Here is a 23,181-nt window from a genome sequence, read left to right as displayed (position 1 = left end):
CATGTCGATAAACCCACTGGACCCCTCCACCCACCAGTCATCCACTTCCTTACTCTACTCAACTCTGCTACCTCATACTTCACCTCACCTCAGCCACCCACCGGCAGGGATGTACACTAGACCTAGACGTACACAAGGCCGCCACTTGTCAGCTGTGGGACTTTGGGCAAGTCACTTAACTTCTCTGTGCCTTCCCTTAACTTCTCTGTGCCTCAGTTACCTCATCTGTAAAATGGGGATTAAGGCTGTGAGCCCCATCTGGGACAACCTGATAACCTGTATCTCCCTCGGAACTTACAACAGTGCTTGGCACATAGTAAGCGCTTAACAAATACTATCGTCATTATTACCTAGTCATCCTGAAGCAATGCCTCGTCTCCAATCTCACCAATATTGACTAGGCCCCTTCTAACCACCACCTTCTAACCTGCCACCTGCCCCTCATATTCAGTCCTCACCCACTACCACAATCCCCAGACTTTTAACTCACTTCACCTACCTCAGTCCATCACAAATCTCTTGGACTGGCCCCTCAACCCTCCCCTGTTTAGATGCACAAATACCAGCCCTCAACTCTGGTCTCTTCGATCTCACCACCCCCAAGTCCCGGATCACACCTACAAACCGCTTCCTCCATTCCTTCCCCCTTGCAGGTGAATGCAGCTGGCAGAAATCCACACACCAGGCGGAATTCTCCCATTACAAATTCACCCTACCCTGCTACAATTCACAGCTGCTTTCTACTTGACAGCTCTACTGTTCATCCTTCCCGTGTCCTTAAGCCCCACTCACTTTTCCAAACTTTCAACTACCTCCTGAAGTCCCCAGTCCCCAACTTCCCAGAAGTATCTCAAGTTGGGGGGTCTCCCACTTGCTCCAAATTTATCCTCTCTACCTATGTCTCTGGTCCTATCCCCCTTGACTTCCCCAAAACACTGACTCCAACTCTCCTCTGCTCTTTCACTATTTTCAACTTCTCACTCTCTAATGGCTCCTTCCCTTCTGCTTTCAAACATTTTGAAAAAAAAGCCTTCCCTCAATCCAAAGTCCTCACAGTGATCAAGCCATTCCCATCCAAACTCCTGGTACAGATTGTCTATATCTCCACTGCTCTCATCTCCTCTCCCTCAACTCTCTCCTTGACCCACTACAATCAGGCCTTCCTCTTCACTCCACCGAGACTGCACTTTCCAAAAGTAACCGATGAACTCCTTATTGCCAAGTCTAGAAAGCTCTACTCTTTCCTACATCTCTCTGACCTCTCAGCTGCCTTTGACACTGAGGACCAGAGTGGACCATATATCTTTAAATTATATATTATAAATTATATTAATGTCTGTCTCCCCCTCTAGACTGTTAGATCATTGTGGGTAGGGAACATGTCTGCCAACTCTGTTATATTGTACTCTTCCAAGTGATTAGTGCTGTGCTCTGCATACAATAAGTGCTCAATAAATACCATTGATTGATTGGGAAATGGCAGAGTAGAAATGTGTGTAGGTAAATGCTGTGGGGGTGAGGATGGGCTGATTATCAAAGTGTGCTTAAGGTGTCAAGACACAAGCGCATAGGTGACACTGAAGGGAGGGTGAATAGGGGAAAATCAGGGCTTAGATCAGGCCTCTTGGAGCAGATGTGATTTTAATAAGGCTTTGAAGACAGAAAGACTGGTGGTCTGAGTGAAGTGAGTCGGCTGGATTATAGTAGATTAGCAATATAAGGTAGGAGGGAGAGAGTTCCCTGATTGAGTGCCTTAAAGGTGATAGTATGGAATTTCTGTTTGATGCGGAGACAGAGGAGCAACCATTGGCGGTTTCTAATGAGTCGGGAGACGTGGAATGAAAGGCTTTTTTTAAAAAAATGATCTAGGCAGCAGAGTGGATGGACTTGAGTGGGACAAGACAGGAGGCAGGGAGGTTAGTGATGAAGCTGATGAAGTAGTGAAAGTGGGATCAGAGTAATGCTTGGACCAGCATACTAGCAGTTTGGATGGAGAGGATGGGGCAGATTCTAGATATGTTGTGAAGGTAGAACTGACAGGATTTTGTGACAAAATGAAAATGTGGTTTAAATGAGAGAGATGAGTCAAGGACGATGCCAAGGTTAAAGGCTTGTAAGACAGGGAGGACAGTGGTGTTGTTCACAGTGATGTAAAAGTCTAGGAAGTGTATATTCAGGGAGGAGAAAGGAAACCACAATAATTATAATAATATATGTGGTATTTGTTAAGTGCCCCTCCCAATCAGCCTCAACCTTCTCCACCAACTCTTCCCATCCTACACATCAGCCCTCTTCACTGGCAACTACCTAGCTCCCACTCTTTGTTCCTCCCCAGCCCTTCCTTTGAACCAAACCCTACTCTTGACTCTCCAATTTCTGCCCCTCACTCAAGCTATTCCTCCATCCTGAAAATCTCTTCCCACCCTAATCTGCCAGGACACAGTTCTTCCCAAATTTAAACCCCCCTTAAAAACCCACCTCCTCCAATAAGCCTTCCCTGATTCTCACTACCCTGAGTCACAGCAACCCATCAGCCACCTCTGGCATCTACATGTTCATTTCCTCCCTCAGCACTTAGGTATGTATGCATAATCAATTGTACAGTCAATCTATTAATTTCAATTACCCTATTTGTAAACATTTTATGGCTGTCTCACCGTTAGAATACGAACTCCTTGTGGTCAGGGGATATGTCTTGCACTTCTTTTGTACTTTCTTAAACATTTAGTATAGCACATTGCCCTTAGTGGTTGCCCAATCAATCAACTGTATTGACTGAGCACTTACTACGTGCGGAGCACTGTTATTAAGCACTTGGGAGAGTACAATACAACAGAATTAGCAGATAGGTTCCCTGCCCCATTGAATTCCTTACTACTACTACTACTATTTATCAGTCGGCACTATCAACAAGAGACCCAACATGGCACCTTTTTGATCATTTTTTTTTCTCAACTGTGAAGCAGGAAGGGTGATGTCTCCCAGATTTACTAACTACCGGGATTGTGTCTTTAACCCCAAGTGCCTCATGTGACTTCTGGATACTTTATTCCCTGTTCCTGATGAGGAGCCAGTGAGTTAAGCTGGCACTAATCAAAATATTTCTTGATTCCTCCTGTTCAATTCCGTTAGTTGTTGCAACAGGATATTCCATCGCTAGAGTTTGTGTTAGGATTTAAGGAGCTTCAGAACTTCCATTTCTTTATTAGCACTGTTTTTGTAAGCATACACAGGACTCCTCTATCCATAGGGGATTCTCAGTGACCTTGAGGCTCTGGGGAAACCCACCTCAGTATATTCTTTTTCCCGTATCTCCACTGCACTGCCAATTCCCATCTAAGAATATTCCAGAGTGCTAGAGAAGGGAGGAAGCAAGCACGCCTCATAGTGAGGAACAGCATGGCCTAGTGGAAAGAGCACGGGCCAGGGAGTCAGAGGACCTGGGTTCTAATCCCTGCTTTGTGACCTTGGGCAAGTCACTTAACTTCTCTGTGTCTTAGTTTCCTTATCCTCAAAATCAAGATATTATATCTGTTCTCCCTCCCACTTAGACTGTGAGCCCCATGTGCATACCCTAATTAACATATCTACCCTAGCGCTTACAACAGTGCTTGACACACAGTAAGTGCATAAATGCTGTTATAATAAAATATAAAATGGCAGGGATTGAGCAAGTTTTGGTATCCACAGCCTTAGCATTGGATTGTTTGTTTTTCACTAGGGTGGTGCACAATAGATGAATTAAATACATATGAAATCCAGGCATCCCTGATTGAATTGTTCTCATGATAACAGCTCTTATGGAGATTCCTTAACTACAACTGCTCTTATAATGGTGAAAAAAGAAAGAGAGACCAGGGAAGTAAATTAAGGTTTAGGTATTTATTGACCAACATAAGTGAAGGGAGTGGGGAGGCACTTGCATGACTGGCATTTCATGCACGGGCTTCCCTGAGGATTGCAGAGATTTAAAGGCCCAGAAGATCCCTGGGGATTACCAAGCTTGCTTGCACTGGCTGTATGTCGCCCTCCCCTGCCATGCAGGAGCATCTAAAACAGGGGAGGCATAGACCAACCTGCCCCAACCTGAATTTGAGGCTTATTTCCAGGAGCCAGGCCAACGTGGGGCTCTAGTCTCTGCCACCCAACTCGCTTGTTCGGCCTGGAACGTCTGAAAATTTGGCAATGGTGATAAGCATGACTGGACTGTTGCTACTGTATTACCACATACCAGACTTTCCCTGAGGTCTCCTAGATGGCGGCCAGAATATTTAGAATAGATTCTGGACTCCCTGGGCAAATTCCAGATCAAGGTAGAAATACCCTTGGTACCACCCACCTAAGACTTCTATATCCCTTCCAATCTTACTGGTAGCCCCACCTCCCACCCCCCCAAAAATAGACCATGTGCTTCCTTGTTTACCTTGCCCATCTCAGGCAAAATGATCTGAAACATAGCTAGCCACAGTGGGCAAAAAACTGGGGGGATGGGGGGGGTGGAGACAGAAAAATCCTATAAGGTGAATTCACAGAAACTTTCATATATTTATGGGATTTTTCCACTTTATGGCTAGACATATGACCATATCATGATAAATCTAATAACCAATGACCCAAATCATCCCATCTGATCCTCAAGCATTAGACAATCTCACGGGGGCCAAGAATCATTTAACTGATGCCTGAATTCTCCCCTAACCAGAAGGGCGCTGGTCTGATTCCTCCACATTTAGAATTGACAAATTAACTTGAATTTTTGATCCTGTCAATTTTCATGCACTTGATGGTTCTTGTTGTCTGAATGTAATGTTCGGCATGTAGTCTGAAGGTCTTATTCTTGTTAACATAGAGACAGCATATGCCTGCTGGACTACATCTTTGAAGGAAAGAACTTCCAAGTCACCACCAACAGTCCAGGGCCGGAATGATGCAGAGGCTTTAGGGTCAAGGGTACTGTGGGGAGGGGATCCTGCTGTGCTGTATTCTCCCAAGGGCTTAGTACAGTGGTCTGCACATAGAAAGCACTCAGTAAATACCATTGATTGAGTTGCTGTAGCACAGAGTCACTTGACTCAAGCCACAGACACTTAAGATGGCAACTGCGCTCCTTCTGGACAAAAATCGCCTACCAACTCTATTGCATTGTATGGCCCAAGTGCTTAATACAGTGCACTGCACACAGTAAGCACTCACTAAATACCACTAATAGGATTACTTCATTCTCCTGACCCTATCAAGATGGCCACCACCTTTTGGGACATTTTTAGGTGACATTCTACCAGATTTGCTAAAATGGCTGCCAAGTGCATACAATGTCAGATGGGGCAGGGTGGCACTCGAGCTCACATGTAGTCCTGCTACCCATCATCTCCTCCTTCTGTCTCAATAAATATGACTGAATGAATGAATGACACAGTCCCTGTTCTGCGTTGGGCTCACAGTCTTAATCTGCATTTTACAGGTCAGGTAACTGAAGAACAGAGAAGTGCAGTGACTTGCTCAAGGTCATATAGCAAAGTGGAGACAGTGATAATGCAGTAAACTGAGTTAGGGCATGGATGAATATTAAAAGGGGTGTGTGTTCTTACAAGGTGGCATGTATGGAGTGTGGGGCGGGGGGTGAGGGTGTGTAGACTATAGCAACTTGCCTACTTTGGTATTAGTTTATGTATATGCAAAGTTCTTTCTTTTTTTTTTAAAAAAAAGTTAACCTGCAATACTGCCACAAAACATAAATAAGATGATATAAGAAGACGTGGGGGTCTCAAATAAAATAGCAGTAATACTACTCATTGAGAACCCTTTGGGTTCAATTCACTGTTTTAAACTCTTGTTAAAGTACAGCTCAGAGAAGCTCCAGAGGGGGTGCCAGACTTGGGATAAAGCAGCCAGAGCAGCCCATGCACTCTTTACCCTCTCACCTCATCCTGCCTAAAAATACCCAACTGCTTTCTCCCTGTCAAATCTACTTTCATACTCTTCTTCAAAACTCTTCTCAAAACTCACTTTCTCCCAAGAGCCTCCCCAGATTAATCTCAGCTAACTCCAACTCACTTAAGTGAGCACTCTTGGTCCTTTAACAGTCTCTCTTCTCTTCAATTGTAAGTGGGAATTTCTTCATGAGAAGCAGCGTGGCTCAGAGGAAAGAGCACGGGCTTTGGAGTCAGGGCTCATGAGTTCGAATCCCAGCTCTGCCACTTGTCGGCTGTGTGACTGTGGGCAAGTCACTTAACTTCTCTGTGCCTCAGTTCCCTCATCTGTAAAATGGGGATTAAGACTGTGAGCCCCACGTGGGACAACCCGATTCCCCTATGTCTACCCCAGCGCTTAGAACAGTGCTCGGCACATAGTAAGCGCTTAACAAATACCAACATTATTATTATTATTCATGGCTGTAGCTTCCCACCCAAACGCTGCCCCGCCACCCCCCCAACTTTCTCATCACTGTAGATGGCACCACCATCTTTCCTGTCTCATAAGCCTATAACCTTGGTGTTATCCTTGCCTCCTCTCTCTCATTCAACCCACATATTCAATCCATCACTCCATTGATAAAACCTGCCCTTTCCTCTCCATCCAAACTGCTACCATGTTAATAATACAATCACTCATCCTCTGCTGCCTGGATGACTGCATCAGCATTCAGTAAACACTCAATAAATACGACCAAATGAATGAATGGAACTCTACATTTCTGTGTCATTTACACTTATAGGCATGTATTTGTGCTTTTTACTAACTCTTTCTTTAGAATGGAAGCCTCCTTGAGGGCAGAGACCAAATCTTCTTTTTTTGTATAACCCACAGTTATAACATGTTCCACACACCTGGGACACACAGTAAATTTTGCTGAGTGATTCAAATGGAAAAGTCATGGAGCATTTTCATGAAACATGTTTCCCTAGAGAAACTGTTAGGAAAAAAAACCCACCTCAGCTCTTTTTCCATCTTTATTCCATTTATTTCTTTAATGTAAAGGGAATGAAGTGAATTCTCATTAACTTGGACCCCACTAATCAGGAATTCATTAGTAACTCAAGCACCGAATTAACCCCGTTTCCTCCCTTTATCCTATCTACTGCTGCCAAAAAGGGTTATATTTGGTTAAAGTTTCATTAATCTAAAAGCCCAGTGGACTACTGGAGGATAAACAGAAGATTCAGTTGGTGATAAAGCATCTCCTGCCAATCCAGCTGCCCTTTGATCCAAATTAGGAGGCAAATAAAGACAAACCAGTAAAAGAAAATCAAGGTAAGGCATGTGGTAACCCCCCAAAACACAGGGAGACAAATATACATTGTAATAAAACTTCCATTAAAAAAAATGTGTCAACACCTCATATGTCTCTAGGTTTTTTCTGGATCCTGTCACTCCCATAGCTGAAATTATGGAATCAAACATTTTACCTGAAAGCCATGAGGACAAAAATAGGAGCTCCACTCTGTCCTAATCCTCCTTGATCTCTTAGCCACATCTGACACTTAACCTCTCCCTCTCATAGAAACCCTATCCGGTCTTGGCTTCGCTGACATAGTAGTCACGCTCACCTATTCTCCAATCTCTCTGACCATTCTTTATCTAGCTCATTTGCTGGCTCTTCTTCCATCTCTCCTCCCCTTTCTGTGGGTGTCCCACCGGGTTCTTAATCTTCTCACCCTTCACTAACTCCCACGGCTTCAACAACTACCTTAATCCAGATGACTCCCAAATGTACCTCTCAAGCCCCAACCTTTCTCCCATTTTATAGTAACTTTGCATTTCCTCTTACCTCGAGGGCATCTCCACATGGGTGTCTCACTAGCACCCTAAATCAAATTTGACTAAAACTGCACACTTCATCTTCCCTCCTAAACCTATTCCTTCTAACTTGATGTCTTCTTTGACTCCCTGTTGTTTTTGGATTCTCATATTCAGTCTGTCATTAAATCCTGCTGATTTTTCCTCCACAATGTTTCTCAGATAATAATAATAATAATGTTGGTATTTGTTAAGCGCTTACTATGTGCCGAGCACTGTTCTAAGCGCTGGGGTAGACACACGGGAATCAGGTTGTCCCACGTGGGGTTCACAGTCTTAATCCCCATTTTACAGATGAGGTAACTGAGGCACCGAGAAGTTAAGTGACTTGCCCAAAGTCACAAAGCTGACAAGTGGCAGAGCTGGCATTCGAACCCATGACCTCTGACTCCAAAGCCCATGCTCTTACCACTGAGCCATGCTGCTTCTTCAGATCTGCCCCTTAGTAGTAGAAGTGCCTAGTGGATGTGAAGCATTACACTAAGTCCTGGAGAAAAATACACAGGTGAGAAGTAGACACACCCCTAGCCCTCAAGGGGTTTATAATCTAAACTAAAGGGAGGCTGGTTTGGTGACAGGCACATAGGGAAAGATTCAAACGATGCTGACACAAAATCGACATGAAGGACAAGGCTCAGAGTCCCACAGGCCGGGCGGTAGACGGAACTGCCAAGAACTTCATGGTGTTGTTGCCCAGGCCATCCACAGTCCAATCACAACTTAAGTTTTCTCATCTTTCTAAAATGAGTGGAGGCTATACATCGCCATGGTTTGAGTCTCTCTCGCCCTTTCAGGCCCAGGGACCGCCTCCTTTCCAGCCAGCAGCCACCATCCTGATTCAGGTTCTCACCATGTCGTGACTAGATGATGCTATCAACCTCTTTTCTGGTCTCCCCATCTCCATCCTCTCCCTTCTTCAATCCATTCTACACCCTACTGCACAGAGCAGTCTTCTAAAATTGCATTCAACCCGAGCCTCTCCAATCCTCAAAATTCTCCAGTATATCCCGTTCCCCTCTGCTTCAAGCAGAAACTCATTACCATCGGCTTCAAGTCTCTCTGCCAGCTTTATTCTTTTCACCTAACTTCTCTTCACCAGTTACTCCTTGCCTCTTGCTCTTCACTCATCTCTTGCTCTTCACTCATCTCCAGCTGCACTTACTGTCGTACTTTCGATTCTCTCAAATCTAACTCCTTGCTCACATCTTTCCCCATGTTATTCATGTGGTAATATTGCTTTCACCCCACTCTCATCTTTCCCACAGACGTAGGCGATAGTGTTTCAGAGGGCTGTCACTTTTTTAAAAATAGTTTGCTGCCAGAGTTTGAAATATCTATATTTCAAAAATACCAAGTTCTGCCAAACTTTTCGGTTTCAAATCTGCAAGACCATAGCTCTCCCCAACTTCAAAGGCCCCCTAAAACACCATTTCTTCCAGATCGTAAAATTGTAAGCTTCCCATCAGAATGCAAGCACACTGAGGGCAGGGATCATGTCTGCCAACTGTACTGTACTCTCCCGAGCACTTAGTACAGTGGTCTGCACACAGAAAGCACTCAAATACCATCGATTGATTGAGGCCTTCCCAAATTAATTTCGATGACTATAGGTTACATCAATCCAACAGCCCCTCCTAGCACTTATGGTGATACAAAAATCCTGTGCATTTATACACAAATTTACATACACTATTTAGACAGTTATTTGTTCATGCATTCATCTTTTCAGACTCCTGCTACTTTCAGCTGTAGCTTTGTTCTCTCTCCTGCTCCCACTCTTTGTAATTAATTTGTGATGCCTTTATCCCCCATTAGATTGTAGGTTTGCTTTACTTACTATGCTCTTGCAAGCACTGAGTACAGTACTGTGAATCCAGTAGGTGTTTAAAAAATATTATTTGTTAGATTTGCAAATGAAAAAAAATCCATTTGAATTTCAATATTATTATTGTTACTATATTTATTAAATGCTTACAATGTACAAAACACTGTACTAAGTGCAGGGATAAAATACATTCAGAATGCAGCTTTTTTTTTTTTAAAAAAAAGGAATATGTTAAATGCCTATTCTGTGCCAAGCACTGAACTAAGCGCCAAGGTAGATACAGACTAATCAGGTTGGACACAATGTCCCCACATGGGGCTCGCAATCTTAATCCCCATTTTTTTTCTATTTTACAGACGAGGTAACAGACACAAAGAAGTTAAATGACTTGCCCAAGGTCACACAGCAGACAAGTGGTAGAGTCAGGGTTAGAGCTCAGGTCCTCTATCTTCCAGGTCCGTGCTCTATCCACTTGGCCATACTCCTTCTTGGCAACATCCATCCATCAGAGTGCTCACCATGTTAAAATAACTCATCTTGACAGCCCTCCTAACCGCGCATTTTGGTATCTTCTATGTATTACATTAAAAAGCATTAACTAACCACAAACTCCAAATTGTAACAAGTAATGTCAAGTGGCACATTATATCTCCTAATGAGAACTTTTTTTAAAAAAAGTTAATAAACACCAAGCTTATTACTTCTTTTATAAAACTAACAACCTTTGTTGGAGTTCACTTTTTATTTATTTTCTTTGCAGAGTTAAAAAATGGCAATAAGGACCAAGCCAGATAGTTGAGCCTTCTAAGCAAGGTTTGACATTTCAGACAAGGTCAGGGCACTGTAATTCTGCTCTCTTGGAAGAAATGTTATTTCAAAAATATGAATGTGTCATGCAAGATATCTGGGGCAACCTTGACTGGAGTCAAACAGTAGGGATTTCCAGCCCTGCAATAGTTGACTTAAACACTCAAGAGTAGGCTAAGGGCAGGTTCAGGTGGAATTCAGTTTGTTTACTGAAAAAGCATTTTGAATGTGACCTTGAATATAGTTGAACCTCCTCCCTGGAAAGAGGAGATTTAATAAACGGAGGAAAATGAATCCTTTCAGCATTCACCCACCCGACACCTTATGTTCCAACCCCCCACCTGCTGAAAGAATCCTCTCAAAGAGGCAAAGCTCTGGAACTAGTCAGAGGTAAATGGAAAGGTTATCGCCACTCAATAACATTCCTTTCGACTGGCTGTTCTCAGAGCGGAACGGCTGCCACCCAGCACATTCTTGTGGCTGCGACTGCCATTGAGGCCGAACCCTACCGTTGGTTTTTCCCAGAAGAGGGAACTCAATCTAAACTACCGAACAGGATCTGGGGAAACCTAAAGGGGGAAAGAAGGGCTGGAGTGTTTTGCCCCATTTTGACACGAACAAGCACAGAATTTGGTGCCACTACTCCTTCTTTATATTTTCAAATCCCAAACTTGGGACCCTTTTAAGCAATAGGACTGCAGCACATCACCTTCATGGGCGATCTTCCCTTCCCGCCTGTGTAAACGTCACCTCCCTGGGCCCCTCAGCTTGTTGACAGCATACAGGAGGCTGCTTTTCCAGTCACCCAGAACCACAACATCCACTATAACAAGTCCAGTGAGTTTCTCAATATAGTTCCAACAAATCTTAGGGATAGAAACTCTTACCTTACTAATGATAAACCCAATTTTAAAATTAAAACTCTTACAACCACCTGAAAACATCATTTTTTCTGAGTTCATCTTTTACTCTCCTCAATGGTTTTCCAGTAATACAACTCAGTCCATACAGATAATTTCTTCCTAAGGATCTCAAAAGCCTTTACAGAGAAGCAGCGTGGCTCAGTGGAAAGAGCCTGGGCTTCGGAGTCAGAGGTCATGGGTTTGACTCCCAGCTCTGCCACTTGGCAGCTGTGTGACTGTGGGCAAGTCACTTAACTTCTCTGTGCCTCAGTTACCTCATCTGTAAAATGGGGATTAACTGTGAGCCTCATGTGGGACAACCTGATTACCCTGTATCTACCCCAGCGCTTAGAACAGTGCTCTGCACATAGTAAGCACTTAAATACCAACATTATTTACCTATTACCCACTCCATCTCCCCCATTCTATCTTTTTTTTTCTAATGGTACTAAGCTCTGGGGCAGACACAGGCCAATCAGGCTGGATACAGCCCATGTCCACATGGGGTTCAAAATCTTAATCCCCGTTTTACAGATGAAGTAACTGAGGCACGGAGAAATTACTTGTCCAAGGTCACAAAGCAAACAAGTGGCAGAGCTGGGGTTAGAACCCAGGGCCTTCCGACTCCCAGGGCCATGCTCTATCCACTAGGCAACACTGCTTATCTTTCCCTTGCAAAGATAATTTTAAGGTATTGGGAAACGAAGAAGTTAAAAGATCCTTCTAACCCAGAAACTGAGTCCTGTCCTGGGCTCTCCCTGACTATGCAAAGTTTCTGCAGAGATAAATTGATTTTCCTTGGATCAACATTTAGAAGGATATTTTTCAGTTACAGAATATTTAACAAAATTAAGTATGTCAGGAAAAGTCAGCACCAGGGTGAAGATCGTAACTGGAAAAAAAATGTGAGGCCTCTTACTCACCGTCTGATGGCTTCTGTCACAGTAACGCAGTCCAAAGTAATCTATCTCCACTAGGTTTATGTGACGGAATACGTAGTCGAGGACAACAGAACCTTTCGTTGACTTCTGCAGGAAAGAATTTACAGAATCTTTTCACAAAGATGACTTGTCTTCATCAACTAGGCATGGCAGCAGCACTCACATGCTCAGTTTTGTCTAAAGCTGGGGCAATTTAATGGGTATAAAGTAGTTGGATTTTATCAGGGCCACAGTTACAATCAGAAAAATGTGACTTGTTTGCATTTGGAAATAAATGGTATGGAAAAATTATGTTGAAATTTTGGTTATTTTCATGGGCATGTTCCTTAAATGAGTGTTAATCAACCTCACTCTTTTTTAAATTTTAACCCAACAGCTTTAGAGATAAATTCTCCTCGTGGCTCTATTAAATTCTTTTTCATTCACAAAGAATGTCTAACCACCCTGTGAGAATAGAATTCATCAAAATCCATTTGTATCCAGTTTTTAAAAGCTATTCTCCTTTATAAATCTTTAAAGAGAGGGTATTTTTAAGAAATAAAATAAAATTTGGGCAGCATTATATTTCACCACTCAACTTATACAACAACTATTACACTGCACACAATGCAATCGTTCAAGAATTTTTACATGTAACTACTGTGCATAGTGTACTGCTAGTTTCAACAGACTGAAAAGCCTGTGAAAGAATTTGCCGTTCTTCTCTCACACAAAAAAAGCAAACCATTTCACATGAAGATAAGTCAAGCACAGCTATTAACTGATTGCTAATGTTAAACAAAAACTTGGCTTCTCTTGAGTCTCTACTACCTGAAATTATTTTTTCAATAAAATTTTCCACACTATTAATCAGTGTGGCCTACTGAAAAGAGCACGGGCCTAGAAATCAGAGGACCTGGGTTCTAAGCCAAGCTCTGCCACTTGCCTGCTGTGTGGCCTTGGGTAAATCACTTCACTTCCCTGTGCCTCAGTTGCCTCATCTATAAAATGGGGATTCAATACCTGTTCTCCCTCAGACTGTGAGCCCCATGTGGGACAGGGACTGCATCCAGCCTATTAACCTACTATCTACCTCAATGCTTAGAACAATGTTTGACACATAACAAATGCTTACTATAGCAACAATCATCATCATCACCAATTTTATTTGAGTGCTTAGTGGGTGTGGATCACTGTGCTGCTTCTCATTTTTGTTCAGTTGCTTCAGGATTTTAGAGGATTAACTCATATGCATGTAATAATAATAATAATAATAATTGTGGTATTTGTTAAGTGCTTACTATGTGTGAAACATTGTTCTAAGGACTGGGGTAGATACAGGGTAATTAGGTTGCCCCCGTGGGGCTCACAATCTTAATCCCCATTTTACAGATGAGGTAACTGAGGCACAGAGAAGTTAAGTGGCTTGCCCAAAGTCACACAGCAGACAAGCGGCAGAGCCGGAATTAAAACCCACATCCTCTGATTCCCAGGACCATGCTGCTTCCACTAAGCCACGCTGCTTCTCTACTGACAAGCCTCGAGAAATGGAGATTTGAAAAAAGAAAAAATTTCTCCCTCATTTTCAAGATCTATCCTCTTCCTTAGCAAACATCAGCAGGGTTTATTGTCTACTAAATGCACAGGAAAATACCAGCTGATGACTCTTTAGTGAAGTTGTTTACATTTGACACCCTCCCACCCCCACGTTTACCTGATTTGATTGCTTATCCTTTCAAACTTTACTCAAGTGGAAGTTCAGGGGACTGAAGGCATGTTTGAATATTCATGTTGATTTCCATTCTCCTCTCCTTCAGGAGGAAGAAGAGAGGAGAGGGAGAGAGAAGGAGGGAGCAAACAAAAAAAGAGGAAGATCCCCTTTTGGAAAAGAAGAGGCAAGAACTTCTTTCCCCATCCCCAGGAAGCCCCAAGCCAATGTGTAACTTGGTGATGCTCCTTACACAGCAGGGTTGAAGATATTCACCCCTGTGAGTTCCAGGCAGGGGGTGGGGAAGGCTCAAGCTATAGTGGGGCCCTCTCTCCCCTCCATTTCAGGGATTCCTCAGGAGAAGCTAGTTTCCCAGCAACCATGGTGAATGGATACCAATGCATGGAAATCCATTTGCTCACTAGGCCTATAATTCCCAGCAGCTCCCCAAAGAGGTATGCCTAAGGCATTTCTCCAGTGCTTTCCAACCCCTGTCCCCACCCCTCCCCCCAGAGAGAGAATCCAGCTGATGCTGTTTCTGCAGAATAAACCGACTGCATGCTTACGGAAAATACTGGGCAGTTTAGGCAGTTCGTAAGTCAGAAGACCTGATCTCTTTCATATAACACACCTGTCATTCATGCTCACGAATGGCATCCAAGAAAGGGAGAGCCCATCCAGGAATGCGGGCGTAACCGGAAAACACGATGCATTCTATTCCATACTGAGGACATGGAAAGATTGTCCTTTGCCTTGCTGATGTATTTGCTGCTTGCAGCAGCTGCCGCTGTCTTTAAAATCTGCCTTTTGGTTCCTGAAGCCTAGGCTCAAAAAGAGCAAACCCTCTCTCACTTGGCTCAACCCAGGCATATCTGTCTATCCTCAGGGTCTTGCTTCATTATGATCTTTGAGGCCGTTCTTTACTCCCTGTAGGCCATTTGTTCTGCCCTTCCTGCTTCCCTTACCCCAATTCAGTTCATCATGCAACACCTGCTACTGCCCATTTTCCTCACGTGCCCCACTCAGAGAACATCTATGGCTGTGAGCATTGCCTCCAAGCTGGTGAACCTGATGGCTGGAGATCCAGTCTTGCCCTTTGATGTCAGGAATGGCTCTTAGGTCACGATAGGTCTGCTTTGATGCCAAGATCATGTCTACTATTTGGGTTTTGGTCTGAGGCCCATTACAATTCAGGCAGCACATAGTTTATCCTGTTCTTCAGAAGCTTCCTAGCATCATTTTGGCTAGAATCTTGCTGGCAATGGGAAGTGATAAGACACCCCAGTCATTTCCACAGTCAGCTCTCTCAACTTTTCTTCTTGAAGATGATGCTATGATATAATCTTTGAAGCCCTGAGGCACTTCTTCAGTGCATCTCAGGGTGTGTGTGTTTTTATGGTCTTTGCTAAGCGCTCACTACGGGCCAGGCATTGAACTAAGCGCTGGGGTAGACACCAGGTTGGGCACAGTCCATGTCCCACATGGGGCTTACAGTCTCAATCTCCAGTTTACAGATGAGGTAATTGAGGCCCAGAGAAGTAAAGTGACTTGCCCAAGGTCACAAAGCAGACAAGTGGTGGAACCAGGATTAGAACCCAGGTCCTCTGACTCCCAGGCCTGTGCTCTGTTCACTAAGCCACACTGCTTGACTAGATAAATGAAAAACCCAGTGAGATCATCAATCGACAGTATTTACTGAGCACTTACTGTGTGCAGAACACTGAACTAAGCTGTGGGAAAGTCCAACAGAGTTAGTAGATGGGTTCCCCGCCCACAATGAATTTACAGTCTAGAGATGATAATAATCTGGTACTTGCTAAGCACATACTGTGAGCCAAGCACTGTACTAAGCACTGGAGTAGACACAAGATTCATTCATTCATTCATTCAATAGTATTTATTGAGCGCTTACTATGTGCAGAGCACTGTACTAAGCGCTTGGGATGAACAAGTCGGCAACAGATAGAGACAGTCCCTGCCGTTTGACGGGCTTACAGTCTAATCGGGGGAGACGGACAGACAAGAACAATGGCACTAAACAGCGTCAAGGGGAAGAACATCTCGTAAAAACAATGGCAACTAAATAGAATCAAGATCATCAGGTTGGACACTGTTTTTAGTTTTCTCTAGGACTAGTACCAAGTCCAGATGTTTCACCAGTGTTCACGGCTTCAACTGCGATAGTGACTTCCTCAAAATTTGAAGTTAAGCCTAGGTACCACCTCCATGGAGGCAAGGGGGTTTTTATTTTAATGTCTGTCTCTCCCGTAGACGGTAATCTTCTTGAGTGCACGGATGGTGTCTAACATTATTATTACTAACTCTGTGGTACTGTATCCTCTCAAGTGCTGCGTACGCTGCTCTGCACAGTAAGTAGCATGATAAATATCATCGATCAATTGCCCTCATTGCAATTTGAGTGGGACTCCCAACCTTGTTTATTTATTTATTTAAATCTTGGGTCTCTGACGAGGACTGCAAGTTTCTAATCAGGGCTGAAAAGACCGTCCCCTCCCAACCCTCAGATTCTTTGGCTCCAAGCCCCTCTCCACGCCCCCGCACCCCCCAAATACATACCAAGTGAAAAGTTGGCATCTAAGGAACTAAGGCCACACCTTCACCCTTAGGCTGGTTCTCTATGCGCTTCGCCCTTGATAGTGGAAGACTAAATCAGAAGATCATGAAAATGTTACTGCCGTTTCTATCTGCGATGAGGGTGGAGCCATCTGTGTCTCTCAGCAATACGCTCCCTGTGAGTGTTGTACAGGGCCATATAGCTTGTAAAAGTGATGAGTAAAACTCCCTGGTTTGGCAGCTATCAGAATTTAGCTCTGGCTCTCTTCAGTCAAGTGGCACGTGTTCCTCAGGTCATGTGCTGGTTTTTGTAAGCCTCCCTTTTGTGGTAATCATGAGTGGCTTCAAGGTGTTGACAATATATTTATTGATTTGCTGCAAGTAGCTTTTAATCTCAGAGTCATTTTCCTTCAGCCAGTCGGTGGCACCACCTTGCCAATACACTCCCCCAATCATTCACTCACTTGTATAGACTACCAACTACCACTCCACCCACACAATCCAGAAGGTTCTTAGATCAGACTGGAAAAACTTCCTCTTAACTGTATTTTTCTATAGACGCTGAGTGTTTCTGTGGCTAAGCCTGTTTTCCCAACATTATCTTTTTTTTAATGGTATTTGTTAAGTGCTTACTACGTGCCAGGCACTGTATTAAGCACTGAGGTAGATTAAAGCTAATCAGATTGGACACAGTCCATGGCCCACATGGGGCTCACAGTCAATCTCCATTTTATAGACGAGGTAGCTGACACAGAGAAGTTACGTGACTTGCCCAGCAAACTGGCGGCGGAACTGGAATTAGAACCCATGTCCTCTGACTCCCAGGCCGTGCTCTTTCCACGAGGCCGAGCTACTCGTTCCAGATAACGTTGGAAAAAGGTGCCACAGAAACACCTCCCAGAAGAAATACAAAACACCCAGTGTCAAACAATAAGACTATACCTATTCTTTTCCTCCTGCTCCACTGTATTTATGCAATTTATTTCTGCCTGTCTGTCCTAATAGATTATAAGCTACTCAGGGGCAGGACTGGCTTTTATTTTTATTGCACTGCCCTAACCACTAGCATTATAATTAACATCTTTACACAGATCCTCAGGCCTGAAGTCTTCATGACTGTACCAAAATTCATGAGTCATTTATGATGGGAGGCTCCATCATCATCCTCCTCCTCTCCCCCCCAAGTGCTTAGCACAGCGGTCCACACATACTAGGCATTCAAATATCGTTGAATGAAACTATATGAAAAGTTGCTGACCTTGGAGAGAGGAATTATGTCTTTTGATCCCTAGAGGTGTGTCCCCACATGCCCTGGGCAACAGAAATATAGCACTAGGGATCTGTATCCTCCCCCTGTATCCCCCAGTGGGCCCATTCTGGAAGAGAGAGCTGTAGGTAGAGGGTTTTTTTTACAGTTAAACCCAATAATCTTCCTATCCTGCTTCTAGCACTTCTTCCAGAAGTTCCTCTGAAGTTTTTTGTTGTTGTTTTTTTAAACTGAAATAACATTCAGTCTCTTCTCCTCAAGCTGGACCCCTGGGCACAGATCCCCAGAAGAGACCCTCTTCTATTAAAAAAAAAATACAACTTTCCCTCCTGACCGAAGAGCTAGTAAGCATCATTTCATTGCAGATATTACAGAGAGAGCTGAATGAGCAGAAAACCTCTGGCCGAAGGACCTTGTACAAGTGATGAACACTCAAATCTTCCAGGCAGGCTTCGAGAATATGTTACCTTCAAGGAGACTGATTCTTTCAAGTTTGAGCAACTAAAGGAGTTTGAAAGCTTGAACAGCATCTGAGCTCCTGCTCTGGCAATAACACCCCCGTCATGTCAGTTCAGGTCTCGTTCGAGTGTTATTTTGAATGATTTGAGTTTCTGTGGGATTTCAGTTTGGCAGGAGTTTCATTTGGACTGTGCACACTTTGCTATGAAGCTACATCTATCATGCCTCAAAATAACAAAAAATGAGCCTGCAGTATAAAGCCTCTGTGAGAGATGCCGCAGATGTACAGAAATCAAAACCTAAAATGCCCAGGTTATAGTAGTTCCATTGCCCCACTGAAACGGAAATGCCATCAAGCTTCCAGGGATGTGCATCTCTCTGAGGGGTTGGGGAGAGCTTAGGTCAGAATAAATGATGGTATTTGTTAAGCGCTTACTATGTTCCAAGCACTGCTCTAAGCGCTGGGGTAGATACAAGGTTATCAGGTTGTTTCATGTGGGGCTCACGGTCTTAATTCCCATTTTACAGATAACAGGCACAGAGAAGTTGTGACTTGCCCAAAGTGAGTCAGAAGTGCCGCTTCCCCACGTGACACACAACACAACCTTCTCAAGTTGACCCCTTTCCCTCCCCCATCAAATGACACAACCTTCCCAAGTCCAAAGCCATGCATGCTCAGAGCTGACCTCTAGATACTGGCCACACACCCATGTGACTAATCACACCATGCCAAGCACACAAGCTCGCTGGAGTCAGACCCCCCATACTCCCTACTTCTCCAGAACCGCCAGACAGGCTGGGGCCAAAGTCCAAGTTGGAGCTGGACTGGGAGTCGCTGCTGGGGTGGGGAGGCGGGGGCAAAACAGGGGTCAGCTGATAGGTGGCGGCGGCAGCAGTGGAGCACAGAATTGGGGGACGGAGGGCTCGGGGGGGTGTAGGGACTTCAGACCCCAGGGAGGATCAAGGATGTGCAAGAAGTCCCTTGCCATTGTGGATGCAATCGAAGCTATGGTAGCGGCAGTCGGGTCCCTGGGCCATTAGTGATGGGGAGAACGAGGTTTGGGAAGAAGGGTTAAGTGAAGGACCTACAGGTAGTAGAAAGTGGCAGGAGTGGCAGGTTGAGGATTGAAGGGCCCAGGGATCAGTAAGCGCTCAATAAATATGGTTGAATGAATGAATGAATGTGCAGGCATGGAGAAGTCTGCGGAGGCAGTGTCGGTATGAGGGTCAAAACAAAATCCAGGCAGAGGGGGAACAGGTAGTAGAAGATGGTGGGGCTCGGGATAGAGAGTCCAGGGCTGGTTCTGGGGTGTGAAGAAGCCCCTGGGAAGAACAGCTCTAGGATGCTGGCAGCTGCCAGGAGGTGGGAAAGGATAGGGACTGAAGTGAGGAAAATTATCATTCCCATAGGTCCCCGGTGCTTAGCTAAACCAACAATTAAATAAACCTTTCAGAAGCATCCTTTGACATTTTAATTGGAGTTAGGGTTGAACAGCAGGACGGATGCCTATTAGGGGAAGAATGGGGGTGGAAGTGTAAAACCTAAGATGGCCACCACACATGCACACCAGCCATCTTAGGTAGGTCTGGTTTGGACGCCATCTTGTTAATATCCAAGTGGTGGCCACCTTGGTAAGCTTAGAAGGCAGACAGTCACACCTGCCATGTGCTGTGTTAAGACAAACACTTAGCTCTCACCATCTCAAAGCTGGCTCCAGCCAGACAGGGGAAAGGAGATGGTAGGGTAGAATGGACAGGGAGAAATCCAACATTGGAAATACCACTACAAGCAGCTATAGTCTCTTCAAATCTGAAAGACAACTCCATGTACCATCCCCAGAACTAAATTCAAGCCTCTCTCTAATAATTATGGTCCTTGTTAAGTATTTACTATGTGCCAAGCACTGTTCTAAGTGCTGGGGTAGATACAGTTAATCAGGTTGGACCAGGTTGGACCCTGTTCCTCATTGGGCTCACATTCTTATTCTCCATTTTTTTTTTTATAGAGGAGGAAATAGAGGCACAGAGAAGTTAAGTGACTTGCCCAAGATCAAACAGCAGACAAGTGGAGTCGGGATTAGAACCCATGACCTTCTGACTCCCAGGCCCGTGCTCTATCCACTATACCATGCTGTTTAGTAAATTGAGCACTTATTGTGCACATAGGACTGTACTCAGCACTTGGGAAAGTATAATCCAACAAAAGTGGGAGACATGATCCTTGACTGTTGATTCCTTCAGGTTTACTTGTGCCCAACATGGTACTGAGCACTTGGGAGGGTATAATCGAGGAGGTAGCCACGACCCCTGCCACCGAGGAGCTTACAGGCTGGAAGAGAGATGCGTCCAGGGCGAGCAGACGTTTAGTGGAGCTGTGTCAAGAGCAGAGCTAGAGGAATTCCAGAACACAGATCAATCTGGGAAGTACTCAGGAGCACCATTGGGATTGTGGGCTCTCAGCAGGCAGACCGTTGGCCAGTGTGGTGGTCATTGTGGGGTCGTGGCACAGTGCTTCATTGGGTCAGATGCAGACCCAAGCCCACCTGCCAGCCTGAATCAACCTGATTCATGGGCACTTGAGTCCCTTGAAAGCCACACTCCTTCCTGAGCTCAAGCATATCTCTGTTGCCAGCTTGGACCACTTACTATCCTGTTCTACTTAGATGAGAAAGTTTAGGAGAAAAAGTGGAAATGGAAAAGCCAAACAAGCTCATCTTGTCTTTGCAACACACACACACGCACACACACACACACGCAGGAAAGCAGAGATGAAGAAAGGCAGAACTTGAAATCTGGATGGTGGGCCCCATGAAGTTTGGCTTTCTAATCCATTCTTTCATTGGCTGTTCCCTTCCCTTTGATCAATAGGCCCATTTTGATAGGTAGAGAAGATGGACGGATTCGTTTTTGCTGACGCACAACAGATTCAAGAGCTATTCAATTTGTTTTCAATTAAAAACACACTTTTTGGTATCAGTGATGTCTAATTCCCACAAAAATCAATATAGCTTAGGGATGGCACTCTGAATGAGGTTTTTATGGTTCAAATTTATGGGCATGAAAAGCAAAGGATCTGATTTAAATTTATCAAGCTACCCTTTAATTGTTAAAAACCAAATTTACAGGGCTTCTCTTTTTTCATCCTGCAATAAATCTGGTGGAAATACAGGTTTCCACATCCAGATGAAAATATATGTAATGAGTAGGAAAGGAAGAAAAGGAGCCACACCTCTCCAGGGCAGACATACTTTCTACAGGGATTATTAATTTTTTTGCCCAAATTCAGACAGGGCAAAATTAACATCAGGCACCAATTTGGAATTAGTGGGAATCGTGCTGCAGAGACAAGACAGAGGTATTTGAAGTCTCACCTGTGAGCTTGCTTCAGAAATTTTGCATCACCTACCAGACTGTACGTGGGGCTTTTTCACCTCCCAGCCTTACTCCTTCCACCTGCATTCCAACAGGCTGGCAGCAAGATAAAAGTTATTCTAGAACTTCCAGTCCTCTCAGGAAACTGCTGTCAGTCAAAGAGAGACTGCTAATAGAGTTTATACAGACATTTCTCCATTCTTTCATTAGTAATTATTAAACATCTATGGGACTTAAAGCACTGAACATTAAGTCTTGGCTCCTCTTCTAGGCTGCAAGCTCCTTGTGGGCAAGGATCAAATCTACCAACTCTTATGTTATACTCTCCCAAGCACTTCTTATGGTGCTCTGCACAGAGTAAGCACTCAATAAATACCATTGATGAGGATGAGGCATAGTTCCCAGTACCCTTGGGGTTCACAATCTTAGAATTAAGGGGTGGGGGGGGGAGAAGGGATGGTGACAGACAAATGAAGACTGTGAGCCCCATATGGGACAGGGACCGTGTCCAACCTGATGAGCTTGGATCTACCCCAGTGCTTAGAACAGTGCTTGGCACATAGGCGCTTAACAAATACCATCATCATCACATAAGGAGTGATCAAACCAAAATACAAGCAACATGAAACCAGAAACATGATATAAGATGCCACTACTGGGGTCAGAGAGATGGCCCATCCAGCCTAGCATTTTGTCTCCAGCAGTTTCACCAGGGCACTTGGAAGAAGTTTGATAGTTGTCCTTTTGGATATCCATCTTAATATTTAGGGATGCATATCGTACTTGGAAATGATGAAATCAATAGTATTTATCGATCCTTTGCTCTGGGTAGACCACTGGGACTAAGCACCTGACTACACTGGAGTTTCTAGAAACAATCCTGCCCTCAAGAAGCTTACAATCTAGTGGTCATCATTGATACCACTGATGATCAAGTTTATTTTTGGGTTTGAGAGGCCAAAATGGCTGTCGTGGTCCAATCACACTAAGTACACTAAGTAAAAATCATACCTTATTATGTTGTCATGTTTGCAGCGACCGGCACTATTTTTCAATTTTGCCTCTAGCTCACAATCCTCTCCAAGTTACTGCTTCTTGATTCCAGTAAACCAAGGTGGCCTGTCAGCCTCATTCGTCTCTGCTGTGATATCACATTTTCTGAGGCTACACTTAAAACGTTGCCTTTGTTCCCCTTGTTTTCTGTCATCCCATAGCTCACTAAACAATAGCTATTTGGGTACTCATTAATTCATTCATTCAATCGTATTTATTGAGCACTTCCTGTGTGCAGAGCACTGTACTAAGTGCTTGGAAAGTACAATTCGGCAATAAGGAGAGACAATCCCTGCCCACACCGGGTTTATGGTCTAGAAGACTGTATGGATGACAGTATCCTACTGTCATCCATCTTAAACACTTGTTCCACCCGGCAAAATTGTGCTAAGATGAGCCTTACTTCAATGTTTGTAGACTGACTTCATTCTAGTATTTTATTGTTTGTGATGCCTGCCTTGCTACTTGGTGTAGGGCCATTGAGTGACATAGATGCA

General features: G+C 44.1%; 1 protein-coding gene across 3 annotated transcripts in view; it reads right to left on the bottom strand.

The window, feature by feature from the left end:
* EPB41L4A (erythrocyte membrane protein band 4.1 like 4A) overlaps positions 1-23,181 on the bottom strand; it is a 199,015-nt gene that overhangs the window by 106,472 nt on the left and 69,362 nt on the right. For all 3 annotated transcript variants that reach the window (XM_029053855.2, XM_029053856.2, XM_029053854.2), the window contains exon 2: positions 12,255-12,359. In XM_029053855.2, coding sequence (XP_028909688.1) covers positions 12,255-12,359 — 105 coding nt within the window. The remainder of the gene's footprint in view (positions 1-12,254; positions 12,360-23,181) is intronic.

This window comes from Ornithorhynchus anatinus, chromosome X3 (genome assembly GCF_004115215.2).
Source record: "Ornithorhynchus anatinus isolate Pmale09 chromosome X3, mOrnAna1.pri.v4, whole genome shotgun sequence".
Taxonomy (NCBI): Eukaryota; Metazoa; Chordata; class Mammalia; order Monotremata; family Ornithorhynchidae; genus Ornithorhynchus; species Ornithorhynchus anatinus.
Note: the sequence above shows the minus strand (reverse complement) of the source record. Positions and strands in the feature narration are given on the sequence as shown.